This window comes from Chelonoidis abingdonii, chromosome 17 (assembly GCF_003597395.2).
Source record: "Chelonoidis abingdonii isolate Lonesome George chromosome 17, CheloAbing_2.0, whole genome shotgun sequence".
NCBI classification, from domain to species: Eukaryota; Metazoa; Chordata; order Testudines; family Testudinidae; genus Chelonoidis; species Chelonoidis abingdonii.
In genome coordinates, this window is record NC_133785.1 from 20,937,439 (window position 1) to 20,960,850 (window position 23,412).

General features: G+C 44.3%; 2 protein-coding genes across 9 annotated transcripts in view; one reads left to right on the forward strand and one right to left on the reverse strand.

The window, feature by feature from the left end:
• Positions 1–7,411, forward strand: part of SLC6A6 (solute carrier family 6 member 6) — a 78,608-nt gene extending 71,197 nt beyond the window's left edge. For all 5 annotated transcript variants that reach the window (XM_032784294.2, XM_032784299.2, XM_032784292.2 and 2 more), the window contains one exon: positions 675–7,411. In XM_032784294.2, coding sequence (XP_032640185.1) covers positions 675–815 — 141 coding nt within the window. In that variant the 3' untranslated portion in view covers positions 816–7,411. The remainder of the gene's footprint in view (positions 1–674) is intronic.
• A 6,889-nt stretch (positions 7,412–14,300) lies between these two features.
• Positions 14,301–23,412, reverse strand: part of GRIP2 (glutamate receptor interacting protein 2) — a 496,203-nt gene continuing 487,091 nt past the window's right edge. For all 4 annotated transcript variants that reach the window (XM_032784290.2, XM_032784289.1, XM_032784288.1 and 1 more), the window contains exons 22-24: positions 22,163–22,402; positions 19,286–19,432; positions 14,301–16,644 (exon numbers count right to left, since the gene is read on the reverse strand). In XM_032784290.2, coding sequence (XP_032640181.1) covers positions 16,450–16,644; positions 19,286–19,432; positions 22,163–22,402 — 582 coding nt within the window. In that variant the 3' untranslated portion in view covers positions 14,301–16,449. The remainder of the gene's footprint in view (positions 16,645–19,285; positions 19,433–22,162; positions 22,403–23,412) is intronic.

Genomic DNA, 23,412 nt, shown 5'->3' on the forward strand with positions numbered 1-23,412 from the left:
GAAGCACGCTCGCTATTGTGCAGGTTGGTTAGCAGCTGGTACCAGCCAGTCTTGGACTCAGGCGACTGGACTATGGGCTGAGCTAGTATAGCGTTTAGTAATGACCTAGGGCTTGGCTACATTGGCACTTTACAGCGCTGCAACTTTTGCGCTCAGGGGTGTGAAAAAACACCCCCCTGAGCGCTGCAAGATACAGCGCTGTAAAGTGTCAGTGTAATCAGGGCGGCAGCGCTGGGAGCGCGGCTCCCAGCGCTGCACACTACACCCGTAAAGGATGTGGTTTACAGGCAGCGCTGGGAGAGCTCTCTCCCAGTGCTGCGGCTCTGACTACACTCACACTTCAAAGCGCTGCCGCGGCAGCGCTCCCACAGCACTGCGGGGGCAGCGCTTTGAAATTTCTAATGTAGCCAAGCCCCTAGTCTAATTCAGATACTGGGTTTAATGATAAAGATGAACATGGACTCCCTGACAGTGATCCCAGATTAACTGGTAGCATTAATGGAGTTGCTCATGGCAATAGGCACTAAGCGTGCGGCAAAGCAGCTGCAAGATTAAGCCCGTCATAAAATGCTCAAGATCATTTGTTTTATGTTTTATGACAACACGCTTTTCTAGACTCTTGCTCTTAGGATCGATGTGGCCATTTTTCTAACCCTCGGCTGTTGCTCTTTCAGAGAATAAAAACAGTGGCTGCCCCTAAGGAAGTGACTCGGTGGGCCAAAGAAACGGAAAGCACCACCTCGTTCTGCCCCAACGGAACTCCTAATGGTGGATTGATTAAGCCAACTCATGTCATTGTGGAGACTATGATGTGAGCTCTCTCTCTGTGAGAGGATAAACCTGCTTTAACTGCCATTTACTAACCATAGATTCTCATAGGACCGGGTTTACAGAGCTTTATATTTGCACTAGGATTTATTTTCATTTCTCACAGAGAAAGTTATTTTTTGTGGTGTTTTTTTCTTTATTTTCCTTTTTTTTTACATATTTTGTAAGGTAGTCACAGCAGAAGCCTCTTGCAGGAGGCAGTTTTCATATCAGACTAGACCTATTACAGGAACTTACTACCATTTGGGTTTTTAACATGTGTTAATAGCTCTCTGAATATTATACATCTTATCACTTGAAATTGATTTTCTTGCCAGCAATATATTCAAAGCTCAGAAAGCAATTTTTTAGGTGCTGATGTGGTTGGGAATAGGGTAAACCCTAGAACTCATAAGTGAGCTCTGTTGAGAGAAATTGCAAAAAAAGAAGAAAAAAGATGGATGTTGCTTCAAGGGATTGGGTTTCAAAGGTGTAGTGCTTTTCTTCCTCTGGTTCAGGCAGGGTGAATGACAGATTTCTGAGTCATGGTGTTACCTTTGCTATGGTCCATGTATATATATATATATATATATATATATATATATATATATATCTGTTCAGCTGGAGGAGAGAAATTTATGGGGGAGGGGGAATGTAGTTAGGAATTAAATACCCAATCAGTATGCCTGTCCCTCCTGAGCATCGCGTAAAAAGTCCAGTCACCGTAGAAGACAACATACATATTGCCTGAGGAAGGAGTTTTGTGTACATACCCTTTAGTTTCCTGCACACCGTAGGTTAGCCGAGTTGTTACTGGTTTAAACTTGCACTTTGTACGAACAGAGCAGTAGGAGGAGCCCGTGTGATAGCTGAGATCTGAATTATAGAAAGGCAGCGTTCGTGTTTTATGGAATTTAAAATATATATGTATTTTGTAAACTGTTGGGTTTTGGTATCAAAAGAAAAATATATTGAGGACAATGATCACACCAAGCTTAACACCCAGCATGTTATTCATTACCACAGGAGCAAAGCAGCCCATGTATATATTGTGCACCAGCCTTTCAGGCAGGCACAGTTTTAATAATAGTAATTAAATGAAGAGGACAATAATGCTTAGCACCCCCATAGGCGCTGTTCATCCGCATACCTCAAACTGGTATCCCTATTTATTTATATATTTATTTGACTGTTGTTGGTGCCCTTGGGGAAGCAGGGCCCAGGGAGGGAAAGTGACTTGGCCAAGGTTACAGCAACTCAGTGGCAGAGCTAGGACTAGAACTCAGCTCTCCTGACTGGCTTGCCCTGGAGGACCATGCTACCAGCATTTGGTTTTTTGGGTAATGCATTTATGGGGGACAAAAAGGGGGGAATTCGACCTACTATAAATTAGGCCTTTATGTAAATTAAGAGAAAGAAGTATGTAATTTTTCTTTGGTTAAAAAAACATTGCATACCATTCCAATTTAGACTTAAGAAAAATAAAAAGAAAGCATTTAACGCAGTACAAAGCTCCTCCATGGATTTTAAAGCTGGGTGGCTGTAGGTAAACTGACCACTGATCACATAGGCCAGGTCAAGAATTCCAGTAGATATTTGCTCCCTGAAGAATTTAAAAAATCTGGATCACTCTTGTTTCATAAACCTCAACACACGCTGAAAAGAGGCTCCCTGAAGAAATCCAGCCCTTTCTGTTTGGGAGATAATCCTCCTAATCATAGTACCACAGTTAGGCTAGCCAAAGGGATCTGGGGAGAGATTCAGCAGCCGAGTCTGTCCCTGCTTATACTATTGCCAGTTCAATTTGTCCATGGGTAGATTTTTGCAGTTTAAATGGGAACATAGCCAGTCCTTAACATTCCTACATGGGACATTTTTAAAAAGATGTCCCATGCATTAACTGTAGGCAGTGTTGTTACAGCCATGTCGGTCCCAAGCTGGGTGGAGTAATATCTTTTATGGGACCAACTTCTGTTGTCGAGGGAGACAAGCTTTTGAGCTACACAGAACTCTTCTGCAGGTCATGCACTAACTGGTCATTGCAGCAGAAGCAAGTCAAGTTAGTATTAATATAAAACGGAAGGGGCAATTTAGACGTCAGAAAGGGACCAAAAAAAGTGTCTTGTATAGCTAGAGAGTCTTTGAGTCTCTGTTTTGAAGTCAGAGAGGCTGAATTCCAGCAACAAAAACAGCCAACACCCCACTGCTTTTGTTTTCTTTTCCAATTACTGTATTATGAGAGCTGCGGCTGAAACACTTTTATCATTTGTTATGGCAAATAGCACATCTCACATGCTAGCCTGATGGTAATAGCTACCCTGAAGCTACTCTGGGTGTCTTAACCATCTCAACAGAAGAATTTTCTAAGCCAACATGATTACAACTGGATTTTGATAACTTTACTTAAGGAAAAAAAATTAAAACCAAGTCCTGTGTTTAATTTTTTTTACCTTTAAGTATGAAAAGGCAACTAAATTAAAGCTAAAACTCTGTCATGCATGTTGTTATGTATTCCAGCCTTTGTGGCAACAGAGAAGACCTAAGCCAAAGCCTGCTAAAGTCAATGGAAGGATTCTCAGTGGGCTTTGGATCAGGCCCTTTGTCCTTCCCAAGATCTCGTTAGACTTTGTGTATAGGCACAATGGCCCGAGCTGAGGTCAGAATAGCAACTCAATAATTAAATTCCTCATTTCAGTTAGTGTAAATTATAGCAGCATATTTTGTTATAGACTCACATTTTGTGTGTGTGCACATACTCTATAAGGGGTATATCTGAGAGGGACGCTAATTAGAAAAATAGTTTAAAAGTTGAAATTTCATAAGTAGCTGGTGCGTCAGAGGTGGATATTTCACCATGCTTCACACATGGTGCAGGGGAGATTTGTATTAGGAACCAGAGGGTTAATACTACACCTTTAAAACTACAAATAAACAAGAACGAGAGCCTAGCTCAATTTTGACTCAAACTGTGCATTCAAATCAGTCACTTCCATGTTCCAAATGAAAGTGTCTCACACACATATGCAATGACCTCACTGAAGTTCTGTTGTACGTTTCGCTGGCCCTGACTGTGCTGTTCAGCCTGACTGCAAGAAAGGGCCGGATGCATGATGCGCTATTAAATCATTTCTGTAAAAGTCACCCAGAACAATGCTGATCACCATCTCGTGGTTTTCAATGCATGTGAGCCTATTCACATTTTAGAATGTTTCCTAATGGTTTATCAGATTTCTAAATTTTACCTGGTGGTAAACTTGCTTTTCAACATGATAGTCTGCTAAATGAAAAAAAACCCAAAACAAACGGTAAATGATTCTTTCAAGTTTATATTTTCTACATATTTATGATTGCAACAATAACTAATTTTCTAATTTACTTCGTAGCCATGTGTGACCTATTTTACCTGTCCTTTGCAGCTGAGGCACTAAATATCATGACTAATCACAGGTGAACTGATTTCAGTTAAGGGGAAAAATACGCCAGCCGTTGGCCCCAAAAATCTTTGGGGGAAAAAAAAGTCTCATTTCATGCACCTTTATACTTTGTGGTTTCTTTTGGGTTTGGAAATGGCAATATTTCCAAATTCACTGAAATCAAGTACTGAAAATTTCATGGGGGAAATCTTGCACTCATAAGATTTTTCAGACCAAAGCAGTTCAGATAATCGAAACTTAGGATTTTTATCTAAACCAAACCTTCCAAACTCTTGCAGTTCACCTGTCACTAGTCGTGATCTCATTAAAAGTCACGCAGTATAATGATGTATCCAGTAGACTGTATTGGTACAACATGGTTTCATGAACAGAATTTGTTTTGAATCTCATTAATTTTCCTTTTCATGATGACTCTGATCCAAACAGATCTATGAACTTCCATATGTTCTCAATGAAGTTTGAGATCTGTCCCTATGCAGCAAATGAAAATAAAAAAGCACAGTAGTTCTATGTACACCTTAAAATATGTTGCTATCCAAGCTGCAGTGGAAGGTCAGCTTTTGAATGTGGGTTCGGGAAGTGGATCAGCATAACTGAGCAGCACTGATGCACTTGAATAAAAAAAAAGGCTGCAGCCTTCTAATTGTTTTAACAAGAAACACTCTAATCACATGATCAATGGCTGATCAGAACTCTGGCTTGTTTTTTAATATAGTATGTGCCCTAACTGCACACCTGCAGATGGACATGGGTACCCAGCCTCTGTCCCAAATAGCTCCAGATCTGAAGAACAGTGAAAATGTCCAGCAGTCAGTAGTACGTTGTTGAGCAGAATTGACAATTTGATAATGTCCGTCTTTGTCATAAGTGTGTTCAACTCCTGTACCCATTGATAACAATAGCTTAACCACCATTTGTCTTCAGTGGGAGAAGGACTGAACACTTGAAATAACTGGTTATGAAACCATGGCTTGTGGTCACTGTGGGATCAGGTGAGGAGACAGTGTAAATAAGATGTGTACTGAGTGGAGGGCACAGACTACTAAGGTATTTCAAGTGCACAGGGAAAAAAGATGGCCATCACCTCACATCCGGGAAATTCAGTGCATTTGCCACATTCCCTGTAGCAAACAAGTATTTTCAATTAACATCTCAAATGAGACCCCCACCACAATTAAAAACAGCCTTAGGGGAGGTGCTTCTATGTCCAGTCTTCAACGTATTTACGTCATTCTTGGGAGATGATGTGGTCAGGTATTGCTGGCAAAGAAAACTGTACAAAGGAAAAGCTCTTTTTTGAATGCTCTGCAGCACCAATGCCACCCCCCCTTGTTTGATGATTCACAGGAGTGCACTGAAGTAGAGTGGGACAGTTTAGCCAGTATTCATAGGTGAGAAGCCTAAACTTCAAGGATCCAAGATCACCTCTTCTTAACTAGGGATGGGGTGAAATAAAAGCTCAGAACCAACCACCCTGAACTTGGGGGGAACCTAGGTTAAGACTCATGGCTGCCTCTGTCATAGGCTGAACTGAAATCCCCGGTCCAAAATACCCCCAAATTGTACAAGAGTTCAGCTATGGATCAGAAGGTCACAACTTGGGCCCATTTCTTCCAGAGTTCGATGCCAAAGCCTTGTATTTAAAATTAAAGGTTATTTTTTAACTCCCAGCTGAGAAGCGTTCAGGAACTACTAGGACACAACCTTTAATCTAGGATATTTATTCATTTTTAATCTAGGATGAACATGCTCCTAATTGTACTAATTTGTTTACTGAGGAATTGATGTTAAATAGGACACGTTGGGTTTACAGCTTTTTGATGTATTACTCTTGAGTTTATTCTAAGCTACTGTAAGAAGGACATCAAAGCATCAGATCAAATCCCTAGCTACAAAGCAAACATGCCTCAAGCATCTGGGGACACGGAACATAAGAGAGCAAGCCAAATGCATAAAATAAGACATTGATCCTGCAGGCCTTGGTTAAAAAGCTCACTGATTTCAATGAACATTTTAATTTCAGCAGAAATTGTACCCAAGACACTGTCCAATCAGAACTACAGCTGGGCACAAAAAAAATTTTTTTTTTTTTTTGGTAAGGAAACACCCCAACCACCACCAAACTGAAAATATTTCATTCAAAGGGGTCTATTTTTGCCAAAGGCAAACATTTTCATTTTTTTCCTTCTCCACTTTTTTAATAATACAAAAAACATTTTGAAAAAAAATCTTCAAAATTTCCATTAACAAAAAAACCCACCCAGGTGGCATTTTTTCAACCATTTGTAATCAAAAGCTAAAACAAGATCTGAAAAAGCTTAACCAAAGTGCAGCTTTAGTGTTGGTTTTAAACCTGGAAACAAGCAAGGATCAAAGTCTGTGAAAAATGTGTGTGTGAAAAATTCTGTTAATTTAGCCTTCCATTTTTCCCCGTTAAAATCAGAATTTTAGGCCCATTCAGAGGATACAAGACAACTAGGAAAAGAAACTGGATTTCTTTAGCCTGGCACTTCTTGTCTGTAAATCTTCTGCAACTGAGGTGTGACAAGATTTTTACAATAGAAAAAGTGGCAGAACACCAGTGTTAAAATTTTGTTGGAAGGCAGAACATTGGGGGACAGATTGAGGTGGGCCATCATTTGCTCTTGTCCAAGAACTCAAGGATGTTCTCTTAGCATTGGATTAATTGAAGTACTGATCTGAAATGCTCATTGTTTTGCTAGGATTTTTTTTCCAGTGTGGTGTTGTGAGTGTTACCCAGTATGTCTCCAGAGACGTCACATAGTAAGCGGTGGTCCATCTTGTTGGATGTAGTTAGCTAAAAACAGTAGTGGTGGTGGTGATTTTTGTTTTTTATTTAAATTCCTAATAACTGTAACTACAGTATGTGATAAGTAGCACATGGAAGAGTGAGGATGTTTAAGTCACCTGACCTTTTTAAAGACTAACACTAATTGTTAAAAAAAAATTCTGGTTTTGTTCTGAGCAGGACTGTTTGTATTTGAATAAGATCCTGAAGTGTAATTCAATCCTTAAAACTAGCCTTTGTGTATACAGTAACTGTTTGTATTTTGCAGTATCTGTTTTGATTTTTAGATAAATATGTATATTGATATTTTTAAGTCATCTTTGCTTTTTTAGATGGAGTTTGTAATCACCTTATAACAAAATAAATCTTTCCTTTATAAATCAAATGCATCCGTCAGTTATTTTTAAGTTTCAAATGAAACTCAGGAGGCAACCTGTTATACTCTATGCTTATTGCAAAATACGCACAGGGCATTTTATGCTTTGGCATAGATTTCAGAATAGGATACTTTCAGATAACGGTATTTCATTAAATTGGGTCCTCACAGCTACACTACTGTTAGACATAGCAGTCAGTGAACTCGCTGCCAAACACGTTCAAGTTCCAAAGACAGTGGATGATTATTCATACTCACCCAAAATTTGGGGTGACTTCCCCCAATGTGCTTCATTTCAGCCTTGCTCAAGGTTTCATAACTTCCTTGCTTTGGATTCCCCCCACCCCAACACTTCCCTTAAGTTCAGCTCTGCTCACTCCATACTTCCTCATCCCCACCCTCACTCACTTTCACCAGGTTGGGGTGTGAGTGGGAGTGAGGGAGGCTGACTCCGGCCAGGTGGTGCTTACCTCGGTTGGTGGCATAGCAGGGCGAAGGCAGCTTCCCTGCCTGCCTTAGCCCCACGCCACTCCCAGAAGTGGCCAGCACAGCCCTGTGGTCTGGGTGGAGGGGGGCGCATGGTGCTCTGCATACTGCTCCTGCCTTCAGGCACTGCCCCCTCAGCTCTCATTGGCTGCAATTCCCGGCCAATGGGAGCTGTGGAGTCAGGGTGCAGGCAGCACATAGAGACCCCTGTCCCCTCCAGGGGCCACAGGGACATGCTGGCTGCTTCCTGGAGCAGTGCGGGGCCAGGGCAGGCAGGCAGCCTGCCTTAGTCCCATTGTGCCGCTGGACTTTTAGCAGTCTAAAATCTCCCAATTTGGCTTCAGTAGCCTCTGGGAGCTAAAACCCAATTCTGGGAGACTCCAGCAAAACTGGGAGGGTTGGCAACCCTACTTAGAGGCAGGACAGGCATACTTGTGTTCAGTGATATCAACCGCTGCAGAGAAGTCCCGCAGGTGAATATGATGCATTTCCCTTGTCTGTGGAGGAAATAGTGTAATGAAGATGGTAAAAATTGTTTTTCTTAACTTCTCAGGTTAGAGTGAGAAGCAATGGGCAGATTAGACAGCTTTTCCTACTGTCTAATCTGAACCAAATTGCAGCAAAGTTGGTTCAGATTAGACAGTAGGAAAAGCTTCCGAACTGTAATGGTAGTTAAGCACTGGAACAAATTGCCTAGAGAGATTGTGGAATCTCTGTCACTGGCGGTTTTTAATAACAGGTTAGACAAACACCTGTGAGAGATGGTCTAGTTATTACGTAGTCCTGCCTTGAGTGCAGGGGACTAGACTACATGTCCTACTGAGGTCCCTTCCACTCCTACACTTCTATGATTCTATGGGTACAACAAATTTTCCATAGATTGCACTGGCTTCCGGTTCCAGTCAAAGTGCTCTTCATGGTGTTCATCTGTATGTTTTATATGACCTTGGGTGTATTAGAGATTCTTGCCCATTCTATTGCCATGACACTTGAGCTCAGCAGGACTGCTTTGCAAAGGCTCTAGATCTGAATATCTGGGCAAGTGGAGACAGGATCTGAGTCTGACCCCACACCTGTGTAAATAAGGAGTGACTCTAGTGAAGGTCATGCAATTAGCTAAGGTTATGGGTCTATTACAGGAGTGGATGGCTGCAGTTCTGTGGCCTGCACTGTAGAGACAGTCCCTTCTGGCTTTATAGACTATGAGACTAGACTTCTGCACATGAGTTTAGTCATAGACATACGATTAACAAGAAAGTCCATGCTCTTAAACTGGCATGTTTTTTCATTTTTAAATACAGAATTAGATACATACCATGATTTGAAAATAACACAACACATCTGGTTCACAGTGAATTCAGTAACAAGTGGAGAATAATTGCACAATCAGTTATTTCACAAAGAGCTTTCAGCCTTGGATAATCTGATCAGCTCCCATTTGCTCTTTCAAAGAAAGGAACTTACTATATGGATCTGTTGCAGTTCAAACAGAAGAAAATCAGTTCAGGAAAGGCCTAGGGCCTGTGTTATACAGACATTCCCTAGGTTACGCAAGACCCGACTTATGCAAATTTGCACCTACGGAAAAAGTTCTATAAGCCAGAAATAGGATTTTCGAGTTGCGGAAATTTTTGCGTAATGTACGGGTATACGTTTCCGACTTACACAAAATGTGAGTTACGTAAGGCTTTCTGGAACGGAACGATTGTGTAAGTTAGGGGGCATCTGTACAGAGATCAGATGAGGTGATCACAGTAGTCCTTCGGATCTGGGAATCTCCGAACTATCATGTACTGTTCTAGTGTTTTCAAGTGAAGTTTGTGAGCTAAAAATATGGAATGTGTCCATCTTCTAATAAAGATTACTGGACTTGTTTGACATGGAAACTGCATCAAACACACCCAGTCACTCTCAGAACAGAGTTATATTGGGCATTACACTGCGGTGCATAAAATGAATATGAATGGAGAGCTGGAGAAAAGAACTACCAGCCCTGGAGATTTGCACTCTGTATATCCCCAGAAGACTACAGCACAGGCAAACTAAGGGCTAGCTCCCCACCTCACCAGCACACATTCACCACTCATCCGGTAGCTGTAGGCAGCACCTTCTTGTCTGAGGCCAGGTCTACACTGCGACTTTAAATCGGTTTAATGGCCGATATACCGATTTAACGCTGTATCCGTTCACACGACGTCGTCATTAATATCGAGTTAAACGGCTCCTTAAATCGATTTCGGAACTCCTCCCAAACGAGAGAGTAGCGCTAATTCGATAGCGATAACTCGGATTAGGTTCGTATGGACGGAAATCGACGTTATTGGCCTCCGGCGGCATCCCAGAGTGCAGCACTGACCGCTCTGGACAGCAATCTGAACTCGGATGCAGCGGCAGGTAAACAGGAAAAGCCCCGTGAACTTTTGAATTACATTTCCTGCTTGCCCAGCGTGGAGCTCTGATCAGCACGGCTGGCGATGCAGTCTGAAATCGAAAAAGAGCTCCAGCATAGACCGTACGGGAGATACTAGGTCTGATCGCTGTATGGGGAGACAATCTGTTGTATCCAGCTCCGTTACAGAACACGAAATGCCAAGCGTTTGAAAAAAACTCCGGATACACAGCGCTGCGTGACAAGCGTAACGGGAAGCCAGAGACTCAAATGGACGCTCATGAGGGAGGGAGGGTACTGAGGACTCCAGCTATCTCCACAGTCCACGCAGTCTCTGAAAATTATTTGCATTCTTGGCTGAGCTCCCAATGTCTGTAGGTTCAAAACAGTGCTCGCGTGGTTCAGGGAACAGCTCCTCAGTTTATTTCCCCCCCACCACGGAAAAAGAAGGAAAGATTGCGTTGCTATGGCGTTTGCTCAATGCACTCCCGAAAAAGGCGCCAAAGGGTTGTCTGCTGCCTTCACAAAGGGAGGGTGAGGCTGTACCCAGCACCCCGGGGCAGTGTTTTCTGCCCCATCAGGCACTGTGCTCTCAACACGGAAGTGGGAACTATGGGATAGCTGAGGAACAGGTACCACAGTGCCACCGCCTCCTAGATAATCGATGGTAGCTTTGGACCATGGACGCAAACAATCGATTTCGGGATCCCACTGTGGACGCGCTAAACCGATTTTATTAGATCTGTTTTGTAATATCGGTTTAAGCTCATTCGAAATAATCGTGCAGTGTAGACGTACCCTGAGAAGGTAGTTCAGTTTCCACCGACAATGAGGTGACAGAGAAGTCTCCACATCACACATTCTAGGGAATGGACCATGAGGGTTCACCAGTTTATTTCACATAGCTCACTGAATTACTTCTCTAGGGCAGCAACCTTCTGCCATTACCATCTTCAGCAGCATCTCAAATGGAAACTTAGGGAGAAGAATTTCATATATTAACATCCATTCATGCTGGTATGGATGTTACCAGATCATCACAAACCTACAGGGATGCCACTCTCTCTCTCTCACTTGTCTGAAGCCCGGGGCGTGCAGTCACACTCTTGACTGTGAAATCAGGATCAGATTTGGGATTTGTTTCTGTCTCTAGTTTTCCTTCTGTAGCTAAGATCTAGTAGCTGAACTCCTTTAAATAGTTTTCATCATTATGATGATGCAGCTTAGGGCTGATTTCTTTTCAGAGAGAGAAATCCAGTGACAGGCACCCTGTAAAGACTGTAGATAGGCCCATGTCCAGGACCTGCACTAGTGCAATGACAAGTGTCCAGACTGTGCCTACAGGTCATCTTTAAATTAAGAGAAAACAACAGTTTAGACACTCCCTCCCTCCTCACTCCTGTGGTTTTTTTTTTTAATTTTTATTTATTTATTTTAAAGGCTTGGTCAGTCAGGTAGGTTACCTGCCTACCACCGAACCAGACATCTCAAACTGGGTATTAATAGAGCCTTCAAAGCCTCTGACCTCTTTCACTTTAAATGCCTCCTTAATTTTCCCCACCTCAGTGTCCTTCACACTCATTTCTGAGCTACTGGTGATTTAAGCCCCAATCATAGCCTAAGCAAGGGTTGCTAGAGAATGATAATCCTTATGAATTAATGTCCCCTTCTCCCTCAAACACTGAGCTCATTTGACCAAATTCATCCTCAGGGGCATAACTTCCAGGTGAGCTAAAGGAGTCCCACCAGGGCTGAATTTAACTCATACACACTCAGCATGCTCTTAAGATTTCACCCAGCTGCAGAACAAGAATCCTACAACAGCTGCCCAACCTTCAGTGCCCGTGCCACCAAGCAGCCCATGTCAAGGAGCCACTGTGCAGTTTGTGTGACAGCCAGACAGTGGAATACTTACTCCTTCTCAATGAGAAGGTCCCCAAGTTCCAGGAGATTCTTCACATGACCTTGTAAAGTTACCACCACCTCACAGCGGTGTGGTTTGTAAGTAAGGTTTTGTAGTGCAATGGGTAGGTGCCTCGAACATTAAGACAATCAAAAGCATTCCAGAGGAGCTGCCAAATGTGATAACTTCCACCTTGTGTACAAGGGAGGCAGGGTTAAGAGGATACCGAACTGCTGAAACCTCATTTGCTCAAACCTCATTTGCTCCATTACATCTAACAAGATTTTATGCAATGCATACAGAGCCCTCGGGTTTGCCCTGCGTTGCTTCGGCTGTTGATTCCAAGTATCAGGTGCCAAACATCTAAAGGTCTTTGTTCTAAAGAATTTGCTACCTAGAAAGACAGCCAAAGATCACAGATAAGAGCTGTTTACTGTAGCAATGACCTGACCACAAATATTTCTATACAAAGATTAGGTAAATTAGGAGGAATTATCACAAGTCAATCAGGGGCTTGATGCTGAAAGGCACTGATCATTCTGGGCCGGATCAAGCACAGCATTTAAGCATCCAAGTGCTCCTACTGACTTCAGTGAAACTATAGATCTACTTAAACCTTGACACACTTAACAGCGTAACAGTGTGGCTGTAAAATGATACTGCCCAAGGCAGCAAACTGAACAAGCATTAGCTTATGTCTATACCACAATTAGACACCCCCGGCTGGCCCATGCCAACAGGCTTGGGCTGTGAAGTTGTTCAATTGCGGTGTAGATGTTAGGGCTTGGGCTGCAGCCAGATCTCTGGGACCCTCCCACCTTTCAGGTCCTAGAGCCCAAGCCCAAACTTCCACTCCCACTCCTGGGTCTGTTGGCACCTAATTGCAGTGTACACATGCACTTAGTGGCTTGGGCAGTAAAACTGTACAGCCACACAGTTACGTTAAGTACATGCTGTAGGGTGACCATCTTTTCAAAAGGCGAAAGCGGGACACCTGCAGGACTCCGTGGCTCTGTCCCCACTCCGCCCTGCCCCCTGACCAGGCCAGAAGCAGAACTGTGGTAAGAACTGCTCAGGGAGCCCAAGCTGCAGTGGGCAGCCCCAGACCCTCCACTTGCCCTGGGTGGGGGGACCAGTTGCCTGAGAGCAGCCTCCGGCTTTTGTCCACCTCCACCCTCACCCCCTGGGGCACTCGCCCAGGGTAGGTAAAGGGTCCAGGGCTTCCCTTTACTATTGTCCGGCTCCGGCATCCGGCGGGCTAAGACTCACCTCAAACCCCTCCTCGTCCCACCAGGAAGAGGCTGACACTACCCCTGAGCCTCGGGCAGGCGCAGAAAGGTGCCACAGGTGATCCGGGACAAATGCTATCCTGGAATAATTCAACCTGGGACTGGAACTTGAACTCTTCATTTCAAGACTGTCCCACCCAATTCAGGACGGGTAGTCACCTTAGTCTCAAGGTTTTGAATCAGAGGGTTTGAAATAGGTACAGAAGAGTCATCTACTTCAAGCTTATTGTGCCAAATTATACTAAAGACTAAGGGCTGCTTTTAGGGGTAGCAGCACATGGAGCATCACAGGTAACCATTACAGATGGGCTAGAGCTGGAGCTGCAGCCCTGGGATGTTGAAAAATACTACATTCTGGGTTTGAATTTGTGCCCTTCTCTAAAAGCACTCCTATTTCGCCAGTCTGTCTAAGATCAGATCCAAACTCACAAAGCGTTTCAGTCAAACTTACAGCCAGGTTGGGCCTGGTCCAAACATGTAGGGAAGGTTCAAGGAGCCTTTACTCACAAGTTCCAGGGACAAGAGAAAGACCCTGTCCTGATGTGGGGGAAGGAACAGGATTTCTCCATCCTAGCAACCAGGAAATTGAATTCTCCACAAAGGGGAAGGGAGAAGAAGGGAAGGCCACGTCCCTAATCACCTCTACATTGAGTGAATGAACGTGCATGCCAGAGAGCAGGCTGGACCATCCAACCAGCCAGTATTATCTGGATTCCAACCTTTAGCAGAAATGGACTCAAGAACAAGGCCAGATACATTTCACTTGTTTTTATTTATTTAAAAAACAAAGTCATTGCAATTCCAGTTAAATACAGAGATTTACAAATAGGTCCAAAACAGGACTAAAATATTCTTTGAAATGCTGTACCTTTAAATATTGTGCTTTCATAGATACATAAGAAAATTAGCATATAAAAATACTTTACAAGGAATACACTCTAATATATGGATAAAAATACACATTTAAGTAATGCATTTCAGTTTAGTATCATTCAAAATGCATAGGAAGGGATACAAGGACCAAGTTGTTTTTTTAAAGCCTTTTTAATAAAAGTCTTCATCAAAAACCCATTAGAAGCCCTACTGAGCTTCCACCTTTTAGAATATTGCATATAAAAACACTTTCTGCTATACTGTCAATGCTCTGCAGTATCAGTTATGGCACATTATCTAGTTATGGCAGCAATGGTATGGGATATTGCATACTTAAAACAAGAATGGTTGCACCTACGAATAGCTGGATGTGAGAGACAGTTGGCAAATTTGGCTAGAGTACAGACATGGGAACTAGTCCTGGCTCAGCCCTGGCGGAACAATGAACATTTCAAAACTACATGGCATCCCGAATACGCAACAACAACAAAAACAAATAAGAAACATGAGAACAAGCAGAAGGAGGAGACCCAGTTCCGCTAAGCAGGGATCTTTAAAGGATATTCCCCTCCCCCAGGAAAAAAAAACAGGCCCTTACAACATCAGTTAAAAAATCATAATAAAGTGCAAATACATGAAACATGGAGCAGGTGATCACATTTGCCATACGAAGAAACTGACACGTGCCAGTGATTTTGTGTTTGGAGACGAGAAAGGAAGAGATCACGCCCTTGGTTGCATCGCAACTAGTTTGCTGCAGGCAGATTTTTAAACCAATTCAAACATCACACCCATATCTTCTACAAGGAGCTGGGCTGGGTGCAGGGAGACACGGGGTGGGGAAGAGCTACCGAAAAAGGCATCGTGCTTACAAACCGCAGAGAGGTTAACGATAGGCAAAGGAGGGCAGCTATGGTAGACTACAGGGAAGTGTCCAAAACCCATCAGAGACATTTAAAAAAGCGTACACAGTTGTACTTGCACTAAGGTGACCCAATCTGGGGCACACTTGGGAACTGGAAACACAACATCAATCTAGCAGAGGGCCTTTCGTGCCAGCATTTGGCAGGAGACAACAAGGATTTATTTATTCAAAACATTGGAAAAAAAATAACCCCAAAGTTGGCCTGAGATGAATGTTGTTGAGCTGTTTACTCGGAGGAACAGCCCAGGTTTTCAATGAGAGGAATCTCTGTGATGGTCTATGTGAACAAGAGGGCTAGTGATTCAGGACAGCCATTCAGTGGCTTTCCTGGATGCTGTGTTCTACTAAGTGCTCTATAAAAATGTATGAAGAAAGACAACCAAATTGTGTCTTGGAGTCAACTAGAAGGACAAAGTGCTTCCTTGCATTTCCAAAGGGGTGGGTGAGGAGGGTAGGATTTCCAACTAGAGACAGAGACGCTGATCCATCAAAAGGATTTAGCTTTCAAAAGAAAGTGCATCTAGCCACTAGCAAGTGAGTTTTGAGCTGTGCTTTAAATGGGACGTAGTGCTACCTAGTGGGTGGTGAATGTTCAGGTGGAAAGGCGATTTTCAAAACGTCAGATTTGGTGGTAGTGTTTTAAAGGGGCCTGGGAAATGAAGTAGGGTTTCCTTTCAAAGAAACCAGTAAATGATTAAGAAAGCAAACAACAACAACAACAACAACAACACACACACAAAAAATAGCACCATGTGTGTTTAAGGGATGGCCAAGTCCTTCAGGATGAGGGCGTTAGAGGGGCAAGGAGATGATCCACTCTCCATGAACCCATGCACAGTGAAAGCTCAGGCCTACTGGAGTTGAATGATGACTGAAGGTTGCCCTGCCAAAGGTGAATCATCCTGGATGCTGTTTTCTGCTATCAGCAGCCCATTTTACCATTTGCATTAACCAAGGTCCAAGCTGCTCATCTGGTTTAGCTTGCACCTTCAGAGCAGTGCGTGCTGGTCTGAGAGTCACAGCTAGTTGCAGACCCACCCGCAAGTTATGTTACATACAGCATTACAGTGACCAGTGCAAAAACAGAAAACCACAATGGATACTCATCAGCTTCCCACCACGGCAGGGCCCAAAGGTACGTTCCATTCAAGTCTTCCCTTAGAGTGTCTGCATGCTCATTTTGACCTCCACGCCCAAGGACTGTGGGACCAACTCCCCACTGGCCTCCAGCTGGGCATTGGCAGTGAGTGCCAGGGGATTTCGACTAATGACTAGGTCCAGTTTATCTCCTGCATCGGAAATCAGTGGAACAGCCAGACAGCAGTCAAAGTCTCTTGTTCGAATGCGATTTACCTGCCAGAGGGAGGCCAGGGGGTGTAGTGGGAAAGAACAAAAACACATTTGTTAACTGCAAAACCCAAGAATGCCACTAGGACTGAGACCTGGCATGGAGAGGAATACCTAGGAATAAAGTCTGTCCTGAAGCCCTGAAACTCCTTCAGCCCTGAATGGGGTTTACCGGTATGGTAGGAACTGCAGCACCAGTCAGAACAATGCACCATCTAGTCCAGCTATAAAGCCTCCTTCAGAGGAAAACTATACAATCCCACAAACAGAAAAGACAAAACCTCACTGAGCTTCCACATTCTGCAGGGTTCAGATCTGCGGGGTTTGTTTCAGGCTGATCTCTAATCCAATCTCATCAGATCTTGGATCTGGTATCAAAACAGAATCTTTGCCTGCTTTGAAGTGCTGTCCTACTCCCCATCATCATCAAGCTGCTCCCCAAACCACAACAGATACTCCACCTATCAGCACAAGCAGCAGCAGGTCTACATTTTCATTTTACATGGAGTTTAAGCCTGGTCCTGATACTCAGAGATTCTGGACACCCGCAGCTCCCACTGACTAACTGAAAATAAGGGTGCTCAACAACTGGGAGAATCACACTTCTGGTCTTTTAACACTCTACAGTTAGATGAACAGAGCAGCATCTTTCAGCAGACATGCATTTGTATAGATTATAGGAACCTATTTTAGACTCTCTTATATACATACTCAACTAAAAAAAAAAAAATACACATGCATTGCAGAGATTGCTAGAAACAAGCTCTGTTCTTCCAGTGGTTTGCAGAGCATAGCTGGTGCGCAGTGGAGGTTTCTAATGCATTCTCTGGAGACCGCAAGCCCTCCCTGCAGGACTCAGAAGAAAGAGCCAACTTTTCCAGCTGTTTTCAGTGGAAGTTCAAACCTATTCCAAGGTTAAATCACCTGCAATATGAACTATTTAGGGGCAAACCCTCCCCCTTCTGTGATTAGCCAGAGAGAAGCTTGATGCAGGGATGTCCCCAGGGTTGGAGATTGGAATTTCCCTTCTACCTCAGTCCCCACCTCCCCAGAGCTGAAGTGGCTTTGGAGCAAGGCTGGGCCTCCTTTACAGGGCAATGGATGGTGGATCCATGTAGCTCCCTCCCGCAGGCTCCTCTGGGCTCATTAAGTGCCCACGGAGCTGCACTCAGTGACACAGGTTGGGCTCCCCAGTTGCCAATGGGCACACATGCTGTAGAACTGCTCTGGTTCCAAGGTAGATAGGCCCCTTCACAGCTATGGAGGAAGGAGTGACAACATCTACTCCTCACTGAGAAGCGATCTAGGAAGACCCTTAGACTATCAGCTCCATGTTGAAGCATCTTAAATGCCCCTTTTCTGTGTTTTTCCCTTGGATTCATCTATAGCACTATTTCTGCAAAGTCCTCATTCAGCACAAACACTCAAGGCCAGTACAATAGCTATAACAGAAGACAACCTTGTCAACTTCTATGTCCACAATGGACCAAGAAGAGGAGACATTGACGTTGGGGATTGTCAAAGTCTCTGCTCCCATTAAGATTTCATGCACATACACACAGAATGCTTGGCATTCACTTGGATAACGACACATCCAGCATTCACCAGAAATGCGGCTGCAGAGCCTAATTGGTGCAAGAACATACAAGATGCTAATCTTTTATTTGAGGCTGAGAAAGAATAGCTGTATAGCAGCCAACTGGCTACGAACCATCACAAGCTCAAATAAGGCTCCCTGCGTTGCTGCCAGTTTTTCAGTTACTGGATGTACATAATATATTTCAGCTAATTTGGGCACTGACCCCTCTCCTCACTTAAAATTAGTAAAAATAAAACATCCTTATGAGAGTTTCAAGACTTCTAACATGGTTACAAAACCCGTATTTCCAAGCGACAATGCCTGCTCTAACTGACTGTGCTCTCCCTATTGTTATCAGGGTTGAGCTTGCTGCACTATTGCTATATATTTAAGTCTCTTGGAAATATCTAAAGCCAATCCTCACCCATCCCCCATTATTATTCTCTCCTTGGTGGTCAAATATATCTGCATGGTGGTCAAATATATCTGCATAGGTTGTTGACTGTGTTTACTGCATATTGTGTTTAGTCTCTGCAGCAAATATTCAGGGGATCAGGAGTCATTAGGGGAAGTGAGTCTATGAACAAAGTTCACTTGAAGAATATGTGTCCTAGAATTCTCTATGCATATGCCAAATGGTTATGCGCTGAACTTCAAGCATACCATTTAAATCCATATGGAACTGCACATGCTGTCTTACTTCGACTGATGTGTGAAACTCTGGTGTACCTGAAAACTCCCCCTGATGCACCAGGGAAAGGATGAAGAAGACTTTCCACCTAGCACTAGAGAGAAATCTAGGTGGTGTAGTCTGGATCTGGATGCCAACTACCCCAAAATGTGAGATTCTGATCTGGAGCTCAGGTCCTCTCTGCTACATAGTAACCCCTCAGTGTAAAACTCTAGCTGGCTCCAGATGCGCTGTAATGCTAAGGGCTGCGTAGCTAGCTGCCTATCTACTAGCTTTTATAAAGCTGGTGTCACCTTAATGGAATCTTACAAACTTCTCTCTTCCTCTCAGTCACTCACTCATTTCCTATCTCCAGAGATGTACTTTGCATCTCTTACCTGAAGGACTCTGTCATAAGGTTTGAGGCCACACTGATCAGCTGGCCCATTGGGACGGATCATATTTACATAGACACCTTTCTCCAACAGGCCATCAGAAACGCTGAATCCAAAGTCTTCACTCTCTGGGTCCTTGTGGAGCGTCATCTGCGTGGAATGGCATTGAACAAGAAATTCTAATGCAGTATGAGCCATAGATACACGAGAAAAGCATGGCAGGAACTCCTCAGGTAATGTGTGCAGTACAGTGATGTGATTCTGCTCTGGGTCTCCTGGTGGGGTTTTACTTGGACTGGGGAGTAAACATTGGTTGTCTATTAGTATTGGGAGGAGTTTAATCTAAACTTGTGCACACATGGCCAGCTATTTATACAGGGTCACATGTTCAGATGCTTTGGCTAGGGGCACATAAATCACGAACAAATCTTCCGCCCTTGCTTGGGGGAAACAAGAACAAAGTTTAAGTAGAGTTATAAATCACTAGTTTTTGGATAACCTACAACTTCAATATTAAATCACAAAGAGGTGGACCGTGCTGGTCAAATAATGGAATTTTTAATCAATGGGGCAACTCATATCTAGGCATCTTATGTGTCCACCAGGCATGCTTACGGTGCTGAAAACCTGAATGAAATTAATCGACAGACATTAGTGTTTCCAAGCAGGTTGTTGAATTATTTATAGCTCTTACAGATTTTTAATCTTGGTGGTTTATCCAATAGCTTGCTTCAGAGACATCACACCGATGAGTTTTACCACCATTAAGAAAATGTAGCAAAACGATGAAACCACAGTCTCCTCAAAATTGGGTCAAGTGTTTACAATTTGTGACGGTGGATTGGGGTGTGACTAGGCTGCAAACTGGTCCTGTTTTCAGCTTTGCGCCATTTTGATTTTGCCCTTCTACTGCCTCAACCTGCTCTGCTCTATCCTGGACGCTCCAATGTTAGGAAATTGCCAGACTGTGGCGTTATCAGCACCGACAGCCAATCACTGAGTGAGCAGCACCAAATTCATAACAGTGCTGGCTGGGACAAAAGAGCCCAGCCAGGAGCTGCTGCCTCCCTCCTGCTTTTCAAGGACTAGAGCATCTCCACCACCAGCCAGTCAGATAGCTGACACTGAGCCAGCTGCCTGGGGTCAGATCAGAGAAGAGCTGCTGTACTGTGCTGAACCCACTGTGAGCCTCTCTCCTCCCTTCTTCCCTCCTCTCCAGCAGCAGAGGCAGCTGGTAGCTCATCCACCCCACCAGAGAAAGCCACATTTCTGCCTGACAGGAAACACATCAGGACAGTTCTTTTCAGTGCCCCCAGCCAGCCAGGGAAGCAGTGGCCCTCAGCCAGTGAGAGCCAGCTCAGCCAGGAGCAAATCCCAGCACACCCTATTTTGAGTCATTTTGCCAACACAGTTGGGAATTGTGGGGTTGTGGGCACAACATCTCCCCACAAATTCAATCCAGAAGGTGGAGGCAGTGTATTATTGCCATCACTACCATCATTAGCTACCTGTGACGAATACCATCGTAATCTCCCTTCGCCCCCAAGGAGCTTGGCATGCAGGAGCTATGCTCTAGCTCAGTGTTAGACTTTGACCTAGTAAACACAGAGGGGTGCAAGCCAAAGTTGGCATTAGAATTCTCCCAAAGTTTGGCAATGTGAGGTAGAGATTTAGGGTCAATATGTCTGAGTCCATCTCTAGGTGGGAGCAAAGACCTTTGCTGCTGTGTTCTAGTGGGAGGCTGCCTTCTCCTTAATCTGGCACCCTGAGAATATGTACCAAAGAGATAAATGAAGTGTTAATTCAAAGTGACATTTGAAATGTTTTGTTTGACCCAAATGGAATATTTTTCATTGGGGGTGGGGTGGGGGAGGGAACCATTCATCCCCCTCCAGTTTCAGTTCAAAACTAACCAATTTATTTCATTTTTCAGTTTGGTGGCTAATCCGGGAAAATATAAATAAAATATTGGCTCAGCTGTACACATGGCTGACTTGTATTACGTCGGGAACAAATCACAGAAAACTCACTTCCTAGCAGAATATTTCTCCTGCTGCCCCTTTTGGCAGGGAACATGCAGCATAAGCAGGGCTGGCTCCAAGTTTTTTGCCGCCCCAAGCAAAAAATTTTTCATGTGTCCCCCCAAGCCCTTCCCCAACCCCGCCCCTTCCCCCTCCTTTCCAACCCCTTCCTCAAATCCCTGGCCTGCCTCTGCCCCCGGGCACGCCGCATTTCTCCTCCTACCCCTCTCTTCCAGGCTTGCCTCAGGGGAGCAGGTGGAGCGGAGGTGAGCTGCGGCGGTGCGGGGCACGGGGCGGGCTGCAAGAAGTAACCTTGGAGAGGGGACAGAGGAACCGCTCCCCTCCCAGCTCACCTCTGCCTCCTTCCCCAAGCGCGCTGCCACTCCGCTTCTCCTCTCTCTCTCCCAGGCTTGCCGCAAAACAGCTAATTCGCACAGAAAGCCTGGGAGGGAGGGGGAGAAGCGAAGTGGTGACGCGCTGTGGGGAGCAGGCAGCAGTGGAGTGGAGGTGAGCTGCGGGGGGGGGGGAAAGAGTGGTTCCTCTGCCTCTCCCCCTCTGGGTTACTTCCTGTGGCCCTCCCCATGCCCCCCTACCGCCACAGCTCACCTCCGCTCAGGGCTGGCTCCTGGCTTTTTGTGCCCCAAGCAAAAAAAAAAAAAAAAAATGCCGGAGTGCCGCCCCTTGGAAAGTGCTGCCCCAAGCACATGCTTGGAGCACTGGTGCTTAGAGCTGGCCCTGAGTATAAGGGCAAGTTCCCTGAGAGTCTGCCTTTACAATCCCCACTGTAACCCTGACAATGTTATTTGTAACCGAGGGATCCTCAGAATAACGCTAAAGTGAACTCGTTCTAAACACAGACCTTGTGCAACTCGAGAGGGGTTGGAGACATGATTTCCTGCACCACCTCCTCAATCTTCTTCATCTCCAGATTTCTCTCATTCTTCTTGGTGGGGGCGATGCTGCTGTCGCTCTGCCCTTCATCGCAGCAGTTGGAGTTTCCTTTCCTCAATGGACTCAGTCCAGACTCACTAGCAGAGTCCACGAGCAGTTTGCTCCCTTCCAGGCCTAGACTGTGCACACTCCCTGTCATGATGGATGCCTGTGGATAAGGTGATAAGTTAGTTCAATTGGGCTAAACAAAAGTTTGAGTGGCAAGAGACTGATGGACCCTAGAAGAAGAAAAGCAACAGAGAGAGAAGCAGGTGACACACAATGTTCAGCACTAACCACAGGAGATGTAATTCTGACCCAAATGGTAGAAATGCAGTCACTTCTGGCTGACTACAAGAGCCACTTACAGAGAGGGCAGGCATCTTGGCAAATGCTCTTTGTTTTTTGTCAGAAATCTTTAGCCAGTTTTTCCCCCACGGAAAAACGGAGGGATCATTTTTGCTAACACATTTTATGTACATACACAAAATGGAGGTACTTGTTCACGGAACTGATAGAAAAGAATGCTGAAATTAGTGCAGATCTAGCTGCAATTCCCTTAACACAACCATCAACTCCCAGCAGTCCGTAGGAGGAGTTCAAGGTTATCTTTTCATGCATTCAGAATGGTCGACAGACAATGGAACAAGCTTTGAATCAAACTATTGAACAGTAAAGTCCTTTAACTTTTCAATACATCAAAATATGCAAGTTATACTGCCAGCTACAGGTTGTTTTGAGCGAGGATAGGCTTTCAAGACAGAGAGAAGTTTCCTTCAAATAGTCTGGGCCTGGAGAAGTGATCTTTTTGCTTCTGAAACTGGTTTTCCTCTTAAGTGACAGGTTTTACTTTTGTTTCACAGAAACTCTGGTCATATTATAGACATCTTGGGAAGGACATTAAAGGGTCTGAAACACTGATTTGCTGACACCACTGTAGTTCACAGACTAACAGTTCAGTGAGGCAGCACCAGGGAAATGATATTGGCACACACATTATTGGGAAAGATGAGGACAAATTGGAGAAAGACCAGACGAGAGCAAAAATATTCATCAAAGGTCTAGAAAACATTGCCTATAAGAGAAGACTGAAAACACTGGCTTTTTAGTCTGGTGAACAGAAAACTGATGGGGGAACATGATACAGTAACTCCTCACTTAAAGTCGTCCCGGTAATGT